Source organism: Saimiri boliviensis, chromosome 15 (genome assembly GCF_048565385.1).
Source record: "Saimiri boliviensis isolate mSaiBol1 chromosome 15, mSaiBol1.pri, whole genome shotgun sequence".
NCBI lineage: Eukaryota > Metazoa > Chordata > Mammalia > Primates > Cebidae > Saimiri > Saimiri boliviensis.
Genome location: NC_133463.1, coordinates 88226369 through 88246113, shown reverse-complemented (window position 1 = coordinate 88246113; position 19745 = coordinate 88226369). Strand labels below are relative to the sequence as shown.

The window sequence follows — 19745 nt, the reverse complement described above, 5'->3', positions numbered from 1 at the left end:
GAACTTAAAATAGAGGTCTCGTGTGATTTGTAGCAAGTACCTTTGCAGCAGAGAATCTGAGCTGCATTAGCAGGAGGGCTGGTGCATCTGCAGCGGTAGCCGGGAAGGTCTCGAGCCACCCGGCGCTGCCCTGGGCTCGTGCCTGGCGCTGCTCACCAGGCTTTCCCTCTCCTCGATGTCTCCTCAGGTCTTTGTTTTATGAAGAAACATTTTTAACCTGTGTTTCTTTTTTTCCTTACAAGTTTCTTTCAAAAGCTTTTTTACTTTCTCTCTGTGCTTCAGCTTTCTGAGGAAGAGAAAATTCAGCGCTACAGCATCCTCTCTGAGCTCTATGAGCTGATCGGCTTCCACCGCAAGTCTGCGTTCTTCAAGCGCGTGGCCGCCATGCAGTGCGTGGCCCCGAGCATCGCGGAGCCTGGGTGGAGGGCTTGCTACAAACTCCTCCTGGAAACGCTCCCCGGCTACAGTCTGTCGCTGGATCCGAAAGACTTCAGCAGAGGTACTGGAGTCCCCTTGCCGATGCCGGGGTGTTACTTTCTGTCGGCTGATCACATGCTGTTTGGGCCCCTGCTCTGCATGGCAGACGTTGTGACTGGTGCTGGTGGCTCAAGGATGACCAAATCCCTGCCCTGTAGTTGGGTACCTACTATCATCAGATAATAAGAAAATGTACTTTGCTTTGGGGTTCGGATTTTTGAATCTTCATCAGGGAGCGTTAGAAATCGCCTCTGAGTTCATTGGCGTGTGTGTCATCATCAATCAAATACTGGAAATACCTAATGAATTTTACTTAGGATATTTAGTTAGGTTAGCACAAATCAATGAAGCAGGAATAAATATACTTGGGTATATGTGTATACCCCAGCTATGCTAAGTAAATTCTTACTCTGAAATGTTAATGCATCACAATACATATTAAAAATAAAGTGATAAATCTAATAACAAACATGTATAAGGATAATGCTCTGTATTAGGCAAAATCTAATTAGGAGGAGAAAAAATATTTTTTGGGGCCAGGCGAGGTACCTCACTCCTGTAATCCCCAGAAGTTTGGAAGGACAAGGCAGGCAGATCACTTGAGGTCAGGAATTTATGACCAGCCTGGGCAACATGGTGAAACCCTCTATCTACCAAAAAATGCGAAAATTAGTTGGCTGTGGTGGTACGCACCTGTAGTCCCAGGTACTTGGGATACTGAGGCACGAGAATCGCTCAAACCTGGAAGGCAGAGGTTGCAGTGAGCTGGGATTGCTCCACTGCACTCCATTCTGGGCGACAGAGAGAGACCTTGTCTCAAAAAAACAAAAACAAACAAAAAAAAAAACGTGTTTGAGGGGTTGCTTTTAGATGGGAAACATACAGCACTTTTTTTTCAAGCCTAGAGTTAGTGAAGGCGTAGGCTTCTAGGTAGGAAAAGAACTGAGATGTCATCTAGGTTAATTTCCTACCAGGGCAAAAATGGATTCTTCAGCATCTTTTTATGTGGTCATGTCCATCAGTTTCACTGGCCTCTGCTGACTGGAGGTACTCATGGCTTCATCCGGTTCTACTTTTGGATAATTCTGATTGTTAGGGCTCTCCCCAACATGGATTTAAACATCATGTTTCTCCTTACTTTCACCTGTTGGAATATCTGAAGACATGTCTACTGGACTTTTTGGTACATTGATTCAACAGGTAATTAGTTAGACTCCTGCCCCCATGCCAAGTGGTATGTTGGGTGAGTGATTGGATGGCAAAGGAGATCTGCCCTGTCCATTGGAAGTAGACAGCTGCCTCTCACATATGACAGCTTCCCACTGTCTGTATAGAGCTCTCAGGTCCTTCCAGAGCTGCTTCTAACTTACATGTCTAATGTTGCTGTGACCATCCTCCTAAGTCACGCTCCCCAGACTTCTTACTGGTCAGCCATCTTTCCAGGGCAACACTTAGATCTGACAGAATCTCAAATCAGATTCTCAGGATGCATTCTGATTAGCTGTGAGCAGGGGTCAGCAAACTTTCTCTGTAAAGGGCCAGAGAGTAAGTATTTTAGGCTTCATGGGCCTCACAGTCTCTGTGGAAATGACCCGACCCTGCTGTTGGGGGGTGAAAACAGCCAGGGACAGTGTGTAAACCATGAAACTGTTTACATTAGGACATGGCGGCCAGATTTGGCATGGCAGCAATACTTTGTGAAATCCCTAGCTGAGAACACTGTGATATCTGAAAGCATTTATTCATTTTCATTTATTAGAAATGAGGTTTTGTTCTGTTGCTCAGGCTGGCCTCAAGCTCATGGGCTGAAGTGATCCTCTTGCCTCATTTAAAAGGAGGGCACTGGGGTTTGGAAGATAAAACGCAGACTAAGTGAGTAGTGTGGCCAGAGGAGCGTCTTTCAGGCAGGGAGTGAAGGGGAGTGAAGGGAGGTGGGATGGAGCGCACATAGCACGTTAGCCTCTTATTTCTCTCCAGGGAAGAGAGCTAGACCTGGGGCGTGCTTCTGCAAAGTGGGGAGGACACTTCTCTGGACTGCCGTGGTCTGGCCTGAAGCTATGCCAGGAAGAGCTGAGGCCCGGCGTGCAAGCGGATGTATTCTGGGTTGAAAATCCTCCAAGTCCCATCAAGATCCCCATATGAATCCCCAATTTTTGAGGGTTTTTGTCTTTAGAGCCTAAGATATCCTCCCTCTCTGGAGCCACAGGGTGAGGCGGACTGCTGATGACACTCAGGGCAAGTGAAACAAGCCTATCGTGCTGTCTGCCAGGGTGAGATGGCTGAGATCTGGCAGGGAGTTTGGGACTTTGTGTGTTCACCTTCAACATGTGGCATGGCGTCCAGTACAAAGCAGGAACCAGGACATCCCTGCAGGACAGAAGACCTGCTGGAGAGGGTCTCAAGCTCCGCTCTTGACCTCTTGCACTCAGTATCATCACCAACGGCTACGACGAAAGCAAAGGACGAAATCCAGGTTCAAAATGAACTCCACTAACAGTATGAGTCCAATCACAGCACATCCAGCACAGACAGTTGTCAAGCCCCATGTTTAACTAAGGAAACCCCCCAAACCATGACAGGGTACAGAATAGAGGAGACCTGGTGAGGTCATGCACGGTGATGGATAAGGTGTGCTCTGCGGCGAAGTTTATGACAGTTTTTCTGCACCTGCCCTGTCACCTACCCTCCCTTTCTCTAATTTCTTTTTCCTCTGTGTTCCCCAGAGGGATAGGATGGAACCTGTCTCCTGAGCCCTTGTTTCATGACTGGCATCTTTAGATGGACCATGAGGTTGTGTGAATTGAGGCTGATGACCCACTTACCTCCTGCCCTGCAGGCCCACAGACTTCCCCACTGTCAATACCCCATACCAGGATAGTACATTTGTTGCAATTGATGAACCTATGTTGACACATCATCATCACCCAAAGTTCATGGTTTACATTAGGGTTCACTTTCAGTATTGTACATTCTGTGTGATCTGACAAATGTGTCCTGACGAGTATCCACGATTATGATGTCATACAGAGAAGTTTCCCTGCCCTGAAAATCCTTTGTGCTCTGTCTCCTCATCCTTCCCTCCCTATTACCTTCTGGCAACCACTGACCCTCTTACTGTCTCCATAGTTTTGCCTTTCCCAGAATGTCATGTAGTTGGAATCACACAATATGTAGCCTTTTCAAATTGGCTTCTTTCTCTTAGTAATATGCATTTAATTTTCCTTCATGTCTTTTCATGGCTTGATAGCTCATTTCTTTACAGTGCTGAATAATATTCTACTGTCAGAATATGTCACAGTTATTTATACATACTTGGTTGCTTGCAAGTTTTGGCAATTGTGTGCAAGTGTTTGTATGGATATAAGTTTTCAGCTCATTTGGGTAAATATCAAGGAGCATGGTTCCTGGATGATACGGTAAAAATATGTTTAATTTCGTAAGAACCTGCCAAACTGTCTTCCACAGTGGCCGTACCATTTTGCATCCCCATCAGCAATGAATGAGAGCTCCTGCTGCTCCACATCCTTGACAGCATTTGAGCTGTCAGTGTTTTAGATTTTGGCCATTCTTATAGGTATCTCATTGCTTTGCTATGCAATTCCTGATGGCAGATGATGTTGAGCATTTTTCTTATGCTTACTTGCCATCTGGATATCTTCTTTGGTAAAGTGTCTGTTCAGGTCTCTTGCCCCCTTTTTAATTGGGTCGTTTATTTCCTTGCTGTTGATGTTAAGAGTTTTTTGTATGATTCGGATGACAGTCCTTTATCAGTTGTGTCTTTTGCAAATATTTTCTCCCAGTCTGTGTCATGTTTTCTCATTCTCTTAATATGTCTTTTGCAGAGCAGAAGTTATAAATTTTAATGAAGTCTAGCTTATCAATGCTTTCTTTCATGGATTATAAAAAGAGTCATTAGTATACCTAAGGCCACCTAGATTTTCTCATGTTAACTTCTGGGAGGTTTGTATTTTTCTCATTCTTCATTTGGGTTTTTGATCTGTTTTGAGTTAATTTTTGTGAAGAGTTTAAGGTCTGTGTCTGGAGGTTTTTTTTTTTGCTTGTAGATGTCCATTCATTTCAGCACCATTTATTGAAAAGACTATCTTTGCCCCATTGATTGCCTTTGCTGCTTTGTCAAATATGAGTTGACTGTAGTTATGAGGTTCTATTTCTGGGCTGTCTCTTCTGCTCCATTTACCTATTTATCTGTTCTTTCAGCATTACCACACTATTTTTAGTACTATACCTTTATAGTATACAATTTTTTAATAAATAAAAATTTATACTATAAAGCACTATACCTTTATAGTATAATATTTCTTAATAAATAAAAATATTTACTATTATTTTAGGGCTATTTTTATTAAAAAATTTTAATAATAGAACAATTTACATTTCATTAAAAAATTCTGCTGTAAAGACACATGCACACGTATGTTCACTGCAGCACTATTCACAATAACAAAGGCATGGAATCAACCTAAATGCCCGTCAATGATAGACTGGATAAAGAAAATGTGGCACATATAACACCATGGAATACTATGCAGCCATAAAAAAGAATTAGATCATGTTCTTTGCAGGGACGTAGATGGAGCTGGAGGCCATTATCCTTAGCCAAACTAATACAGGAACAGAAAAGCGAGTACTACATGTTCTCACTTATAAGTGGGAGTTAAATGATGAGGGTAGAGGGTAGAAGGAGGGAGATGATCAGGAAAAATAACTAATGGGTACTGAGCTTAATACCTGGGTCACAAAATAATTTGAACAACAGACCCCTACAACACAAGTCTATCTGTGTATCAAACCTTTGCTTGTTCCACTGAACTTAAAATGAAAGTTAAAAAAAATTGGTTCTTATTAGATGTTACAAAAAGTTGATTGTTCACACAAAAAAGGTGATTGTTCACATATTTTTTGCTATTTCCTGCTATTGTAGGTGACATAGCTGGAGCAGCTGCTGTGCTGGGCAGGGTCTCTGCTGGGCAGGGTCGCTGTCCTGGGCAGGCTCACTGTACAGTTGCGGCCAGTGCGGGGTGCTGGGTCATGCTTGCCAGCCATCTGTGGCTCAGGGCTGGGTGCATTCAGACTAAGGGGAGCTGAGGGGGTGCTGTTGTCTCCCACAGGGATTTTGTGGGCGTGCCTTGCTAAGCCTTGTGCCGGCAGGCCGCATTCGCCTACGGGCGTCTGTTTCTCATCCACACCAAGGCCAGCTGTGGCCTCATGGTAAGCAGTTACACATGTGTAACCTCAGTTGTCACAGCTTGGTGAGTAGAGACTGTGCGTTCCAGGTGCCATGGGAGGGACCAGGGCGGGCAAGGCGCAGTGTTACTCCTGAGGTCCCACAGCTGGTGAGAGTGCAGGACCCCATTACTGACCGGCTGTATGACCCTGGCCGTGTCCCTGAGTCCTGTGTGTCCGCTTTCTCATATGTAAGTGGGGCACTAGTTTACTGGTGGAGGTCGTAAGGATTGAATTGGTCAGTCCTGTGAGGAGCTTTGGATGGTGCTCAGCAAGTGTTTGTGGCTGTTAGTCAAATGAGATCCTTGGTCAGGTCTATCGAGCCTCCAATAGCATCCCCTGAGGCTAGTATGAAAGGGGTTTGCAAGGCCTGTCCCTCCCCCACCCCCCACCACAAGGAGTGTGTGTTTCTAGGGCAGTCCCCTTCCTGGGCTTTGGTTGTGGATGAGGGCCAGGGAGGGGCCTGCCCTAGCAACAGTTAATTAATTTTGGACAAAATAACTGGATAAGCCCTAAAACTTGTAGGATTTTCATTTTAAAAGGCTAAGAGTGGGCTGGGTGCGGTGGCTCACACCTGTAATCCCAGCACTTTGGGAGGCCGAGGTGGGCAGATCATGAGGTCAGGAGATCGAGATCATCCTGGTCAACATGGTGAAACCCCATCTCTACTAAAAAATACAAAAATTAGCTGAGCATAGTGGTGCACTTGTAGTCCCAGCTACTCAGGAGGCTGAGGCAGGAGAATTGCTTGAACCTGGGAGATGGAGGTTGCAGTGGGCTGAGATTGTGCCACTACACTCCAGCCTGGTGCTTGGCAATAGAGCGAGACTGTCCCCCTCAAACAACAACAACAACAACAACAAAATGCTGAGTGGCCAGCTGCAGTGGCTGACATCTGTAATCCTAGCACTTTGGGAGGTCAAGGTGGGTGGATCACCTGAGGTCAGGAGTCCGAGACCAGCCTGGTCAACACAACAAAACCCTGTCGGTACTCAAAAAAATACAAATTAGCCAGGCATGGTGGTGTGTACTTGCAGTCCCCACTACTCAGGAGGCTGAGGCAGGAGAATTGCTTGAACCTGGGAGGTGGCAATTGCAGTGAGCCAAGAATGTGCCACTGCACTCTAGCCTGGGTGACAGAGTGAGACTCCATCTTGAAAAAAATTCTAAGAGTTACTGTTGGAAGAGGAGGGATTAGACCCCAAAGTATTAACAGGGGGGAGTTGGGTGTCTAAGCTCATTTAGGCTGGATTCTGGAGAAGTTGGATTGGGAAGGAGTAGTGTTTAGGAAGAAGAAAGTTTTTAAAGCAATCACACTGTTGCTTTGTGGAGTGATGAGAAAGTGTGTTTTAATAGGTTCCTCTGTGCACTTGTGAATGGAATCCCCATTTGGTGTGCTTTTAAGAGACTTCAGGCAAGATTTAAATTGCTTTTCAGTTCCTTTTTTTTTTTTTTTGCATCCTTTGAATATAACTCCAGGCTGGCTTCAGGGTAAAAGCAAGCCTCCTGGGCTCTATGGGAGTTATCCTAGGAGTCGTTTTCATTTTTTTCCCTATCCTGAGGCCACTTATCTATAACATCTAAGACTGCACCAGTCTGAGGTCTTCTGATGCCTCTGGCCTCCTTTGGGGACACTCTTCCCTCCTTTGGGGACACTCTTCCCTTTCTCCCTGCCTCACTCCCAGTCATCCGCAGGTCACAGCTGGATGCTATTTCTTCAGAGAGGTCCTCAGTGGTCCTTTCAGCCTTGAGTGGAACTGTTCTAGTTTTCTCTTTTATCGAATGCTGTTATTTTTCTTCTTTCATGGAATTCTGTTGTTCTTCCTGACAACACTTCTCATAATTTGTAGTTATATTTGAAAAATGTCTGGGGCTGGGCACGGTGGCTGACGTCTGTAATCCCAGCTACTTGGGAGGCTGAGGCGGGTGGATCACCTGAGGTCAGGAGTTCGAGACAAGCCTGGCCAACATGGTGAAACCCTGTCTCTACTAAAAATACAAAAATAAGCCTGGCATAGTGGTGCACACCTGTAATCCCAGCTACTTGGGAGGCTGAGGAAGGAGAATTGCTTGAGCTTGGGAATTGGAGGTTGCAGTGAGCCAAGATCACGCCATTGCACTCCAGCCTGGGCAACAAGAGTGAAACTCCATCTCAAAAAAAAAAAAAAAAAAAAAAAGCTTTGGGTGTGATTATTGAACATCTGCCTTCCATGCTAACCCGTAGGCCCTGTGGGAGCCAAGGCCCCTGTGTCTCTCTGTGTCCCTGTGCCAGTCCCTGAGGGTGCCCGAGCAGATGTGGGTGATGCAGGGCCGATGCTTGTGGGCGGCTACCATAACACGTCTGTTGCCATTTATTGAGTTTGTTTCTTGCTCTTAATTTTTGAATTGAATGATGAATGAAACATGCTCCTTTTGAAAAGAAATTGTTTTTCTTTTGAAAAACAAAACAAATAAGCATGCATTCAAGTGACTTGGTACTTTGTATCGAGACGTCCGTGTCAGGAGGAGACGTTTGCCAGTATTTTGTGAAAGAGGTTAGAGAAAGAAGGTGACTGACTGAGATTAAATAATGTAAAAATGGTAAATGTCAGCTGGCTATATGTTTAACAAAACACAAAAGTCACTTTAAACCCCATCTCCACTGTGGCTCTGGACTGCTTTAGACATTTTGCAGAGAATTTAATGGAAATCTCCTAACACCCTGTACCTGTGAATAACAGGCAGGTTGTCTGTATTGTCCGGTCCCAAAATGTATTCTGTCTTTTTCTTGAAATGAACGTTTGCACTAGCCGGTTATAGATAGTTGAGGTAGGAACACTGACGTGTGCTCTGTGTATTTGCCAGCTTAATGGGTTGCTTAGTATCGTTTAAATCTTATTTGTGTTGCTGCATGTGAAGATTTTTGATCATGCCTTTTGCTCAAGCCTTTTCCTAGACGAGGGATTAAATTTTGCCCAGGAACTCTTATGAAAGAAAGAGAGAGCTAAGGTGGATATATTTGCTAAAAGGCAATAGTTCATTTATATAATAAACCCCCAACTTGGTGAACTTTTTGATTACAAGAGTATTGAAAATTTTATCACTGGGTCATATGCTGCAAATCTGTCTTCAGAAAAAGAATTCACATTTTATAGGGGGAGCACTTTGAGTCACATAGAAATTATGACTTGTACACTATTTACTGTTAAGAAAATGTATGCTTGGTCTTACTCATAGTCGCCTGTGGTAGGAACTGGATCATTATCTATTTTTAAAAGAATCAGCAAAGTGATATTTGTCCAATTCTTATGTGAGAAAACCTTCTAGATATGGTAGTGTTGAAATTGGTTAAATTGGGCCTTTTTGAATTCGTGGCTAGGTTAGTCATGACATTGATTTCAGCTTCATAATCTTAAAAAAAATCTCTTCTTCATTTTGGCATTTGGTCTTGGCTTCTTTTGACAGTGTGGAATATCGCAGGGATTGGTCCTTCTCTCCTTTCCTGCAGTTGTACGAAAAGTCCTACCATTTTATATTCCAGAGATTTCTGGAAGATGAGCTACTAAAATATAAAGTAGTGTGTTTTTGTTTGTTTGTTTGTTTCTTAACTGTGTGTATGTGTGTGTTTGGTCAGCTCCGACGATTTCAATGAAAAATTATTATGAAATACTTTAAATATGTACACATTAGGATAGAATCATGAGTCCATTGTCCAGATCAAATAATTATCAAGATTTGACCATGCTGGTTTTATTTTTACTTTATTCATTTTTTGTTGAAGCTTTCATTGCAAGTCATGAAGGAGTGCACAGCGATGTACTCCGTACTAGCATCCGCGTCTACAGCACGGGAGGGTTTGCTCCCACCAGCCTTTTGTCTCGATCCACACGTGTGTTAAGTACCAACTGTGTTATGAGGCACCCTGCTAGGCATCAAGGACACTTGAATAAGACACAAATCTGCCTCCCAAGGAAATTAAGGATCGATGAGAGAAACAAATACATGCGCTTACGGGTGCCTTATGGTACCTGTCAGATAACTCCTATGGGCTGAAATGTGTGCAAAGTGCAGTGCAAGTACAGAAGAGGGACTGGTCAGCTGTGCAGGGCAGGGTGCTGAGAGGAGAGGTCAGGAAGGGCTGTGAGCGGCAGAACGCTCGGAGCAGCATCTTCAAACATCAGTGGGCAAACAGAGGAAGGTTGGGATAGAGGAAGGGCCCTGCTGTTTGAGCTGGGGAGGAGGCTTCCCTTCTTTTCTGTTTGCTCACCAGTCAGCATCAGGCGAGTGCCCAATCTCATGCCAGGCCCTGTTACCTCCTTGCCCACCTCCTTGCCCCTCTCTCCTGGCTGACTCTCACCCCCCTCCACCCTCACTATTACTGTTTGTGTTTGTCCCGGCATCCACCCTGTTTGTCTTCCCAGGGCTGTGGCCTTAGTCTTCCCACAAGAATGCCAATGCCATGAGAGCAGGCACTTTTTCTCCCTACTCCCTCCTCCCTTCCAGAACCAGAGATGAGGTTCATTCTCATGAGCCTACCTGGCACACTATTATGTTCTAATAAATACTTGTTAACCAACCGACTATCATGAGCTATTATGGACTTTGAGTGCATGTCCGTTTTGTCTGAGTTTGAATGGACCTTTATGTGTTTTCTCATGATCTAAGTTTTGGATCAGCTGGAGTAGTGATTTGCCAGTCAGTGTGGTTGGTTATCAGAGTCATTGGTGGGGTGTGTGTGTTAAGAACACAGATTGGCCAGGAGCAATGGCTCATACCTGTAATCGCAGCACTTTGAGAGTCCAAGGTGGGAGAATTGCTCCAGGCCAGTAGTTCAAACCTGGGCAACATGGGGAGACCCTGTCTCTACAGGAAAAAAAAAAAAATTAGTTGGGCATGGTGGTGTGTACTCAGTAGTCCCAGCTACTCGGGAGGCTGAATGAAAACCGTCTTTTGTTCTAAGCTTATAATTATTTCGAAGTGGGCTATTTTGAAATCAGTCTTTGCAGAAGAGATACTATAATGCAATGCCAGTTTTTGCTGTATGAAAACCATGCCAACTTTAAAGTCCTTTTACAGAGTCATTAAAAGCAGATGTAGTATTTTTCGTTGGCTGTTGAGTTTGATAGTTGAGGCATTTGTCTTCAAATTGCCAACGTTTACAACTTAGCTTGACTGTATTTCCTGCCCCTACTCCAAGCACTTTTGTGACGTTCTGTAACTTCATTGCAGGCACGCACAGAGGCTGGGCCGCGGTCCAGATGCGTTTGCTCCATGAATTGGTCTACGCCTCCCGAAGGATGGGGAACCCTGCCCTCTCTGTCAGACACCTGTCCTTCCTTCTACAGACCATGCTGGACTTCTTGTCGGATCAGGGTGAGTGAGCTCAAACTATGATCTTTTCTTCAAGGAACTGTGACTGAGAGCACTCTACATGCTGGTTCATGTAAACCCTGGGCTTGGGTTTCAGTGGGTGGAAGACGCTGCCCAGCTCCTCAGTGGTGAGAAGGTCCCTTCCCCGTGCCTTGGTCCCTCCTTCCATATCACTTCTCTGGGACACCCTTGCCACCTCCCCCTGCCTCCATGTTCTCTCCTCCTGCTCCTTGGCCACCGCACTCCGCGGCTTTTCTCTCCACCTCTCAGGCTTCTTCTCAGCCTCCTGTGTTGTCTCTCGTTTCCTTAGCCTGCCTTCTACAAAATATAAATGCCAAAGCATAACATTTACATAGAGGAGTGCACGACTCATAGCAGTGGCTGCGTGAATTCTCACCAAGCGGCCACCCGTGTAATCAACACCCAGATCAGAGATAGGCATCAGCAGAACCCCAGGGCCCCTCGTGTCCCTTTGAGTCACTGGGTAACTCCCTCCTCCCTTCCAGAACCACAGATGAGGGTTGAGTGTGCTGGCTCTCATGGGGCCACGCGGTGCCTCTGCGCCTGTTTCAAGGTTGCCCTTCCTCCCGGGCTCCTTTCTTGGCCTTCGGCTTCTCTTCTGACACTCCTCCTGGGTGCTGTCTGCTTTTTGAGTTTCAGTCATGACCTGTGTCCCTGGGCACTTGGGGCTCAGCCGCCCCAAACCTGTCTTCCTGCCTGTGCCCCTGGCCCTGGTCCTGGCCCAGTGTGCAGTGGCGGTTGGGTTCTCGGGGAAGTGCTGTCTGCTGTGGAGACTGATGTGTGCAGAGTGTATTGGGAAGTACTCATGGGATTGACCCCGTGGAAGGAAAGAGATGGAGGCAAGACTGGACAGTGGGAGAGGCTGGCTGTCTGTGCTGTGTCGACACAGGCCTCAGCCGCGTGGGGAGCTCTGCACTGCCGTGTCTGCAGACTTGTCCCATGTTGTTCTGGGGGAGGGGGGCCTTTCTACCCGCTCACTGACCGGCAGTGACATGCAGGCTCCCTGGGTGATGTGGTTCTCTTCAGCAAGGAGACAAGGCCTTTGCTGACCCAGCGGGGCCTGTACAGCTGGGAAGCCGTCAGAGAGATCTCTGGTGACGGGAAGGCTGGAGCTTCCTGTCCCTGTGCCAGGCCCTGGGTGCTCACTGCTCCCAGGAAGGGGCAGGATCTCGATGAAGGGCCCTTTTCCGGCGGAGGACAGCTTCTGGGAGGCAGCACTCCTGCCTGCAGGCGGTCTGGGCAGCTCTCTACTGCCCCCTGCAGTGCTGTGCCATCACTGCTACTGTCCACGCGGGACCTCCCTCACTCTCCTGTCCGGCACCTCCCAAGTTTCGCGCTTCTCTTGTTTTCACATTTCTAAAACCAGGACATCTTTGTCTCCATCCCTCTACCCACCGCTTTACCCTGGCTGTTCTCTGTCTTCGAGCAGGCTCTGGCTCCAGGGTTATGTTGGGTGTGCCTCTTGGAAGGTGGCTGTGAGGTTTAAATACACTAATTCTGGCTGGGCGTGGTGGCTCACACCTGTAATCCGAGCACTTTGGGAGGCCCACGTGGGCGGATCACCTGAGATCAGGAGTTCAGGACCAGCCTGGCCAACATGGCAAAACCCATCTCTATTAAAAATACAAAAAATTAGCCAGGGGTGGTGGCAGGCCCTGTAATCCCAGCTACTCGGGAGGCTGATGAGGGAGAATCACTTGAACCCGGGAGGCAGAGGTTGCAGTGAGCCAATGTTGCTTCATTGCACTCCAGCCTGGGCAACAGGAACGAAACTGCGTCGCCAAAGAAAAAGAAACCCAGTATACATTAAGCAGTCCTCATAAAGCCTATCTACTCAGCAGCACCTGTTGACAGGCTAGCATTCTTTCAAGGAAGCGTTAATGTCTCTATAGTGATTTCCATGGCCATGTCTATCAGAAAGGAATTCTCCTTTTGTGAACTCCTATAGCTCTTTGTTGCCAAGGTTCTGAAGGCACACACACTTACTGTGGCCATTTGCATCCTCATGTGTGGGATAGCTGTTGTTTTCTATTGAGGACTTCTGGTGACAGCTGTGCAGCTTCTCCTCTGCGTGTGTTGTGTCTCTGTTGCTTTTGGGGCTGCATTTGAACTGTGCTGGTCATGGTTGTATCTGCAGAGTGAAGCTGGCTCCATGGCCCATTTGCACTCTGGCGTTTTGGTGACAGGAGGGAGGAGGAGGCCAATGCAGAGCTCCCAGAGCCACCTGTGTCTCCTGCCAGGGAGGCTGCCCCTCAGTGGCAGCTTGGGCAGAGGTCTGGTGTTACCTGCTGTAGCGAAGTTTTGCTCTCTCCAGTCCCTGCTGGGTGCTGCTCTACCCCTCCCTTGGGTTTCTTGAACCTCCTCATGATCCAGCAACTCTAAGGAGGCAGTACCTGGACTCTGTTTGCGCAGGAGTTTAGAATCTTGGGCGCCATCCCTGACCCATGGCACGTCCCTCTGCCCCAGTAGCCAGGACTTCATTCTCCCCTGCTGGTGATGTCCCCGCACACCTCATCTCAGCGTGCACAATCCCCACGTCCAGCGAGTGGTGGTGACCCGGCCTTACGCCCTTCGCCTGAGCTGTCCGTGTCACTCCTCCGCCAGCTGCGTCTGCTGCATCTTGAGGTTCTTCAGCACATACTTTCCTTCCCACAGCAGGGCTGGCGCACCTCCCCTGTCCCCGCACACTGCCCCTTCACCATGTGACTCCCCTTGGGCCTTGAAACCCTTCACATGTCCCTAGCTAGACCAGGGGCTCTGGCCCTCTGCTCTCTTCCTTCCTGCACTTACCACGGTTACAGTTCAGTCATCAGTTGTGTATTTAGTTGGTCAATGCTTGTCTCCCTCCATGGGAGAAGACCTCATTCTGCCTGCTCTCTGCCTGGAGCTGGACCTGGCAAAGACCGGACGCTAAGTGCATGCCTGTTGAGGTGTCAGTGATGCCCTCACAGTCCTTGCCTTAATCGTGACTGCCTGTGGGAAAGTTGATTCTGACTTGGGTCCTTAGGCATTTTTCAAAAGCACATTTTTGGCTGGGCATGGTTGCTTACCACTGTAATCCCAGCACTGTGGGAGGCCAAGATGGGCAGACCACCTGAGGTCAGGGGTTTGAGACCAGGCTGGCCAACATGGTGAAACCCCATCTCTACTAAAAACACAAAAATTAACTGGGCGTGGTGGCACATGCCTGTAATCCCAGCTGCTTGGGAGGCTGAGGCAGGAGAATTGCTTGGACCTGGGAGGCAGAGGTTGTAGTGAGCCAAGATTGCACCACTGCACTCCAGCCTGGGCAACAGAGTGATGAGACTCCATCTAAAAAAAAAAAAAGCATATTCTTTTTACAATGGACATATATGTGTATGTACACTGTATGTATATGTATATGTACATGTATATGTATGCTGCATTGTGTATTTCTGTTGGAGTTTGTGTTTCTCAAGACCATAGCTTCCCCTGTGGGTGCCCTGCAGTTTCCACAGGACATGGGAAGCATTGTGTGCTTGGGAAATGACTGGGTGTGGATGCAGGATCAGGAATTGGCGTGATCCACCCTACCCTTGTGTCAGGCTGATGAGTCCAGCCGTCTCCACTCCAGACGTGTGGGGCCTTGTCTGGTTTTCGCGACAGCACTGAGAAGTAGATTGCGTCTGCCAGCCCCGCGTGCTCAGAGGTTGATGTTTGCATGTTTGTCCGTGAGATGGCCGCCAGGAAGAGTGGGTGGGCACACAGGGCACTCAGTTGTTCTGTTGCTGTGTTTCTTTTTTGTTAGTAGCATTCATGCACTGATGAACATCTCCGCGTCTGGGAGTGGTAGTGGGTGAGCGTTTGCCTGTCTGCCCTGCCCTTCCTGTCCAGAACTCACAGTCAGCGTCTTTCCTCAGGTGACAGAGCAAACCTCTGTAGGGAAATACAGCGGGTTCTGGTTGATGCTTTAACCTCTGCCTTTCCCTGCTTTTTTCCTTATCCTGTTTATATTTTTAAGCTTTGTTTACTTCTAAGCCTCTCATGTGGTCATGGCACCTACTCCTCATGTGATCTTTGAAGAAGGGTGATCTGTATGCTGTAGTTTCGAGCAGACATTTTGTAACAGATCACATTGGAGGCTCTTGCAATATATGTCTGTGAAAAATACATAAATGTGAACTCTTAACTGACATCTCTGACTGTGGCCTGTGGTCTTCGTCAGCCCTAGGTGAGGATGGAGGCTTTGAGTTGGGCGTGGCTTGCCCGTTGGACGTGGCTTGCCCTTTGGACGTGGCTTGCCCGTTAGATGTGGCTTGCCCATTGGATGTGGCTTGCCCATTGGCCGTGGCTTGTTCGTTGGACGTGGCTTGCTCATTGGCCGTGGCTTGTTCGTTGGATGTAGCTTTCCCATTGGCTGTGGCTTGCCCATTGGCTGTGGCTTGCCTGTTGGACGTGGCTTGCCCATTGACCGTGGCTTGCCTGTTGGACGTGGCTTGCCCATTGACCGTGGCTTGCCTGTTGGACTGCTCGTCTCCCTCATGTGGTCACGTGTGGCCATTGCTTTTATGGCCAGACCCTTAGTTAACTCCCCCACCATGCTGTGATCTCTCTTCAGTATGTCTTTTCCATGCTGGAATCCTGAAGATAGTTTCTTTTTCTTTCTTTTTCTCTTTTTAAGATCTACCAGAAATACTGGAGGAGAATATGTGTTTAAAGTCTGAATTTGAATTAGTCATGTAGGAATTTTTCTCCGTGGTATTTGTAGAGTGAGTTAGGAGAGATTCATCATCTCCGTTTGGATGACTGACAGCTGCCACTGGACTTAGCTGGGTTTCACATCAGGGGGCTTATAGGAAAAGAGAGGAGGAGCTGTGGTCATGGGGTACTTCTAAGATCTTTTTCTTTTCTTTGGTGGATTGTTAATTCCCAGTGAGAAAACAGAGAACAAAATCACTATGCTGTGATTTCCATTAGACATAAATTGAGTTTTCTTTTTGATGAAAAGGCAGCATAACCCTTTCCTCTGGAGGTGTCAGGTGCCCCCTTGTCCTGGGAAGGGGACGCACACTGTGATTGATGGGGTCCTGGCTGTATGCTTTTAGGTGACAGGAAAATTTGTTTTCTCATGAAATGCTGATAGTGTCTTATGGTTATTTGAGGTCATATTAATTAGTTATCTGAAGACACTTAGTTTAAAAGGAGAAGAACTTGGGACACTTGATACTGTTGAACAAATAACAGTCTCTTGAAAGGCCTGCGTAAAATGCTCTTTGGTTAATTGGAGTCATCTGAGAAAAGGACAAAAGTCAGGAGGTCTGGAAGGTTCTTTCCACTGACCTCAGCCTCTAATTACGGTAACTTCCGATGGATAATTAAATCTTCCCTGGCCTCCATTTTCTTGTTTGGACCGCTGGGCTGTGCAGTGCTCTGTGGCGGTTTGTTCAGTTTTTAGTGCTAGATACTATCGTTTATTGGATGGCCTTTTTTTCCTGAAGAGCTCCTGGTGCCATTCACAGGCTGGATAGCTAACATTTCTAACTTTTGCTGCATGGAAGTAAAGTCTGGAGTACGAAAGCAGCCAAGAATGGGAAACCACGACCCTGGGCTTGAGGAGGGTCTTTCTAGCCTTCTTGTCATTTGCAAAGCTGGACTGGTGACGTGCAGTGGACGATAGCGTCATCCGGGACATCTGCTCCAGGTGTACCCTCCTGTATGTGCAGATGACCCAGGGTATGCTATGAGGGCAATTATTTTCATAGAAAGGCTCTGACTTCCCCAAGAGTTTGGTCATTTTTTCCAAGATGAAGTGCTACTGTGATGATTTGTGGACCCTTAGAAACCATGACTGTGTTGCTTTTCTGGTCCTGGGTGCAGGGTCATCTTGGTTGAGGCTTCCCATCTGTGTGTGTGGGCACAGAGCTTCCATGGCACTCCAGCAGTAGACGAACGGAACTGTCGTCCTCAGAAGCAGCAAGCCTGGTTCTGTGAACTGCACAGGAGTCTCTTAAGAGGGCAGAGGGATTCCTTCCTTTGTGAAAGCTTTAGAACGGCACGATTTGTAATTTTCAGCCTCATCTTTCCCCACTCCCACTTTTCCCCTGTATTTGGCCATACTGGATTCTTGACAGTTCTCCAAATACAACAGCATCGCTCTTCTGCTGCTGTTGTACGTGCCGTTTCCATTACTGTCACGTCATCCAGGAATTCATCCCTGCCATGCTGAGCTCTCCCCTCTGGGAGCTCGCCATGCCCTGTGCCTGCTGCCTCAGAGCTTCCATCCAGCCTGCTGGGCTGTGCAGTTGCTGGCCTGTTTCTCCATCCAGCAGACCTCTAAGCTCCTCAAAGACACGAACTGTCCTGCATATCCGGAGCAGCACCTGCTGCCTCATAGGTCCTTAAATGCCGGCCGAATGAGTGAAGTTTTCTGCCTCTTTAATCTCACCTTCTGCTATGCTGTCAAATGGATATATCTTCTAATTGGCTATTTTAAAGACCCTGCTATGGCCTTTGGTCAGGCTTTTGAGCAGAGTTTGGCAAACCGCAGCCTATGGGTCACATCTGGCCCGCTGCCTGATGCCGATCCTTGCATTGGCTGTTCCAGGATGAGTTTATAGTCACTGACACCAGTTCCTGTGGAAAATCAAAAAGACTTGTGGCTTTGACATCAAATAACTAAAAAAGGGAACAAGTGCAAAAATTAGCTGGGTAAACTGTTTCAAGGACTGCTATCAAAAACCCTAAGAAAGGTTCAATCATATAATGGCTCTGCTACTGTGAGTGAAGTGTGGTTAAAAAATGCACACTATGGCTGGGCGCGGTGGCTCGCGCCTGTAATCCCAGCACTTTGGGAGGCTGAGGCAGGTGGATCACCTGAGGTTGGGAGGTTGAGACCAGCCTGACCAACATGGAGAAACCCTGTCTATACTAAAAATACAAAATTAGCCAATCATGGTGGTGCCTGCCTGTAATCCCAGCTATTTGGGAGGCTGAGGCAGGAGAATTGCTTGAACCCAGGAGGCAGAGGTTGCAGTGAGCTTATATGGGGCCATTGAACTTCAGCCTGGGCAACAAGAGTGAAGCTCCGTCTCAAGGAAAAAGAAATGCATGCTATATCAGTACCTACGAAAAGAAAGGGAAAGAAAATTAAAACAAAAGGATACTATAAAGATGTCATATTAATGCTACCATGAAAAGACCGAGGAGTGATGAGGGGGGTGCCATTTGCTGGGAGGGGCCAGTGAATGAATGCACTTGTGTTAACAGCGTGCCTCATTTCACAGCGTTTCTGCTGTTGGAATGGCCTTACCAGGTTAGGATGGCAGTGAGTGTGATGCTCTCGCTCTAGAGTGTAGATGGTCCGTGTTGCACGTGGTTTCCTGGGCTTGGTCTTGCTGGGATCTGAAGGCTTTTGGTTTGCCTGCTCTACTATGGTCCAGTGTCTTTCTGGAGGCCTCTGGGTAGATGGCGTTTTCTTGAAAACCCTCTCTGTGTCTTGGTTTTTGCATCTACCTTGTGGGATTCTTCTAAGGATTGGAGATAACACAAATGAAGTGTGTAACAGTCTGTCTGCTACCAAGAACTGCTTAGTCAATATCGTATAGATGGCACTGTTTTCCTTCTGGGGGACCTGGTCGCCAGCTCCTTAGTCAGACATTAGTGGTTCTTTTGCTCAAGGTTACCTTAAGAAGACTCTGAGAGAGAAGTAAGAACAGCAGAATCACCCCGAAGGGCTGTCAGATGTGGATGTGATTCTTTTTGAAGATGTGCTGCTGTTATGACTTGTATTATAATATTATAATTAACCATAGCACTGTTCTGACTGGCCTGGGGAAGGGGTGGGTGGGAGGTGGAAACAGAGGAAGTGGAGCAAGAGGAAGGAAAGGATGGTGCCCCTGAGAGGTGCTCTGGGCAGGGAACAGGCGCCAGTGTAACCGGCGTTCAGTGCACGCTGTTTCTACCACATGTGATGTTCAGCCCAGTCTTAGGGTGTTGGGAAGGTGGCCTCTCCACCTTGTCGTTGAAAGTGTAGATTGAGATTAGACTGTCAGTTCCTTGTTCAGCAGAAGTAGCACAGAATCCCAGGTCTTGTAGTATCCAACACCAATCTGACTTCCTGTTAGACCTTGGCGGTTGTTCAAGCATCTTCAACTTCCAAACAACGGTTGCTAGGCAGCGCCTCTCTCCCTGTAGCCACTGTCATGCTTTTGCCTGCAGGAAACAGAAAGTCTTCCTAAAATAAAGTAAGTTTTTGAGCAATAACTCATATGCCAAACAATCTATCCACCTAAAGTGTGTGTAAATACTCACAGGGCTGTGCAGCCACACAGGTGTCGTGCTGTGATGCGGATGGTCCTTGAAAATACGGTGCCAGGTAGATGAAGCCAGGCTCGGACCGCCACACACAGTGTCTGATCCCACTGATTTGAAATGACCATAATAGACTATAGGGACAGAAATGGATTAGTCTTTCTTAAGACAAGGGGGAATGGGAGGTTGCAGGGGGGTGATGGCTAAAGGGTATGTATAGGGTTGAGGTGATGAAGCTATTCCAGCAGTATGTTTCACAGCTCTGAATATCCTCAAAACCACTGAATTGCACCCTTTAATGGGCCAACTGGTAAGCGAATTATATCTCAATCAAGCTATTACAAAAGTTTTTAAGAGTCTCTAGCAGACCTCTCTGTCTCATT

At 47.1% G+C, this 19745-nt stretch overlaps 1 protein-coding gene across 4 annotated transcripts in view; it reads left to right on the top strand.

The window, feature by feature from the left end:
- Positions 1-19745, top strand: part of TRAPPC9 (trafficking protein particle complex subunit 9) — a 722918-nt gene that overhangs the window by 93654 nt on the left and 609519 nt on the right. For all 4 annotated transcript variants that reach the window (XM_074387191.1, XM_074387190.1, XM_074387189.1 and 1 more), the window contains 2 exons: positions 283-499; positions 10930-11073. In XM_074387191.1, the coding sequence (XP_074243292.1) occupies positions 283-499; positions 10930-11073 (361 nt within the window). The remainder of the gene's footprint in view (positions 1-282; positions 500-10929; positions 11074-19745) is intronic.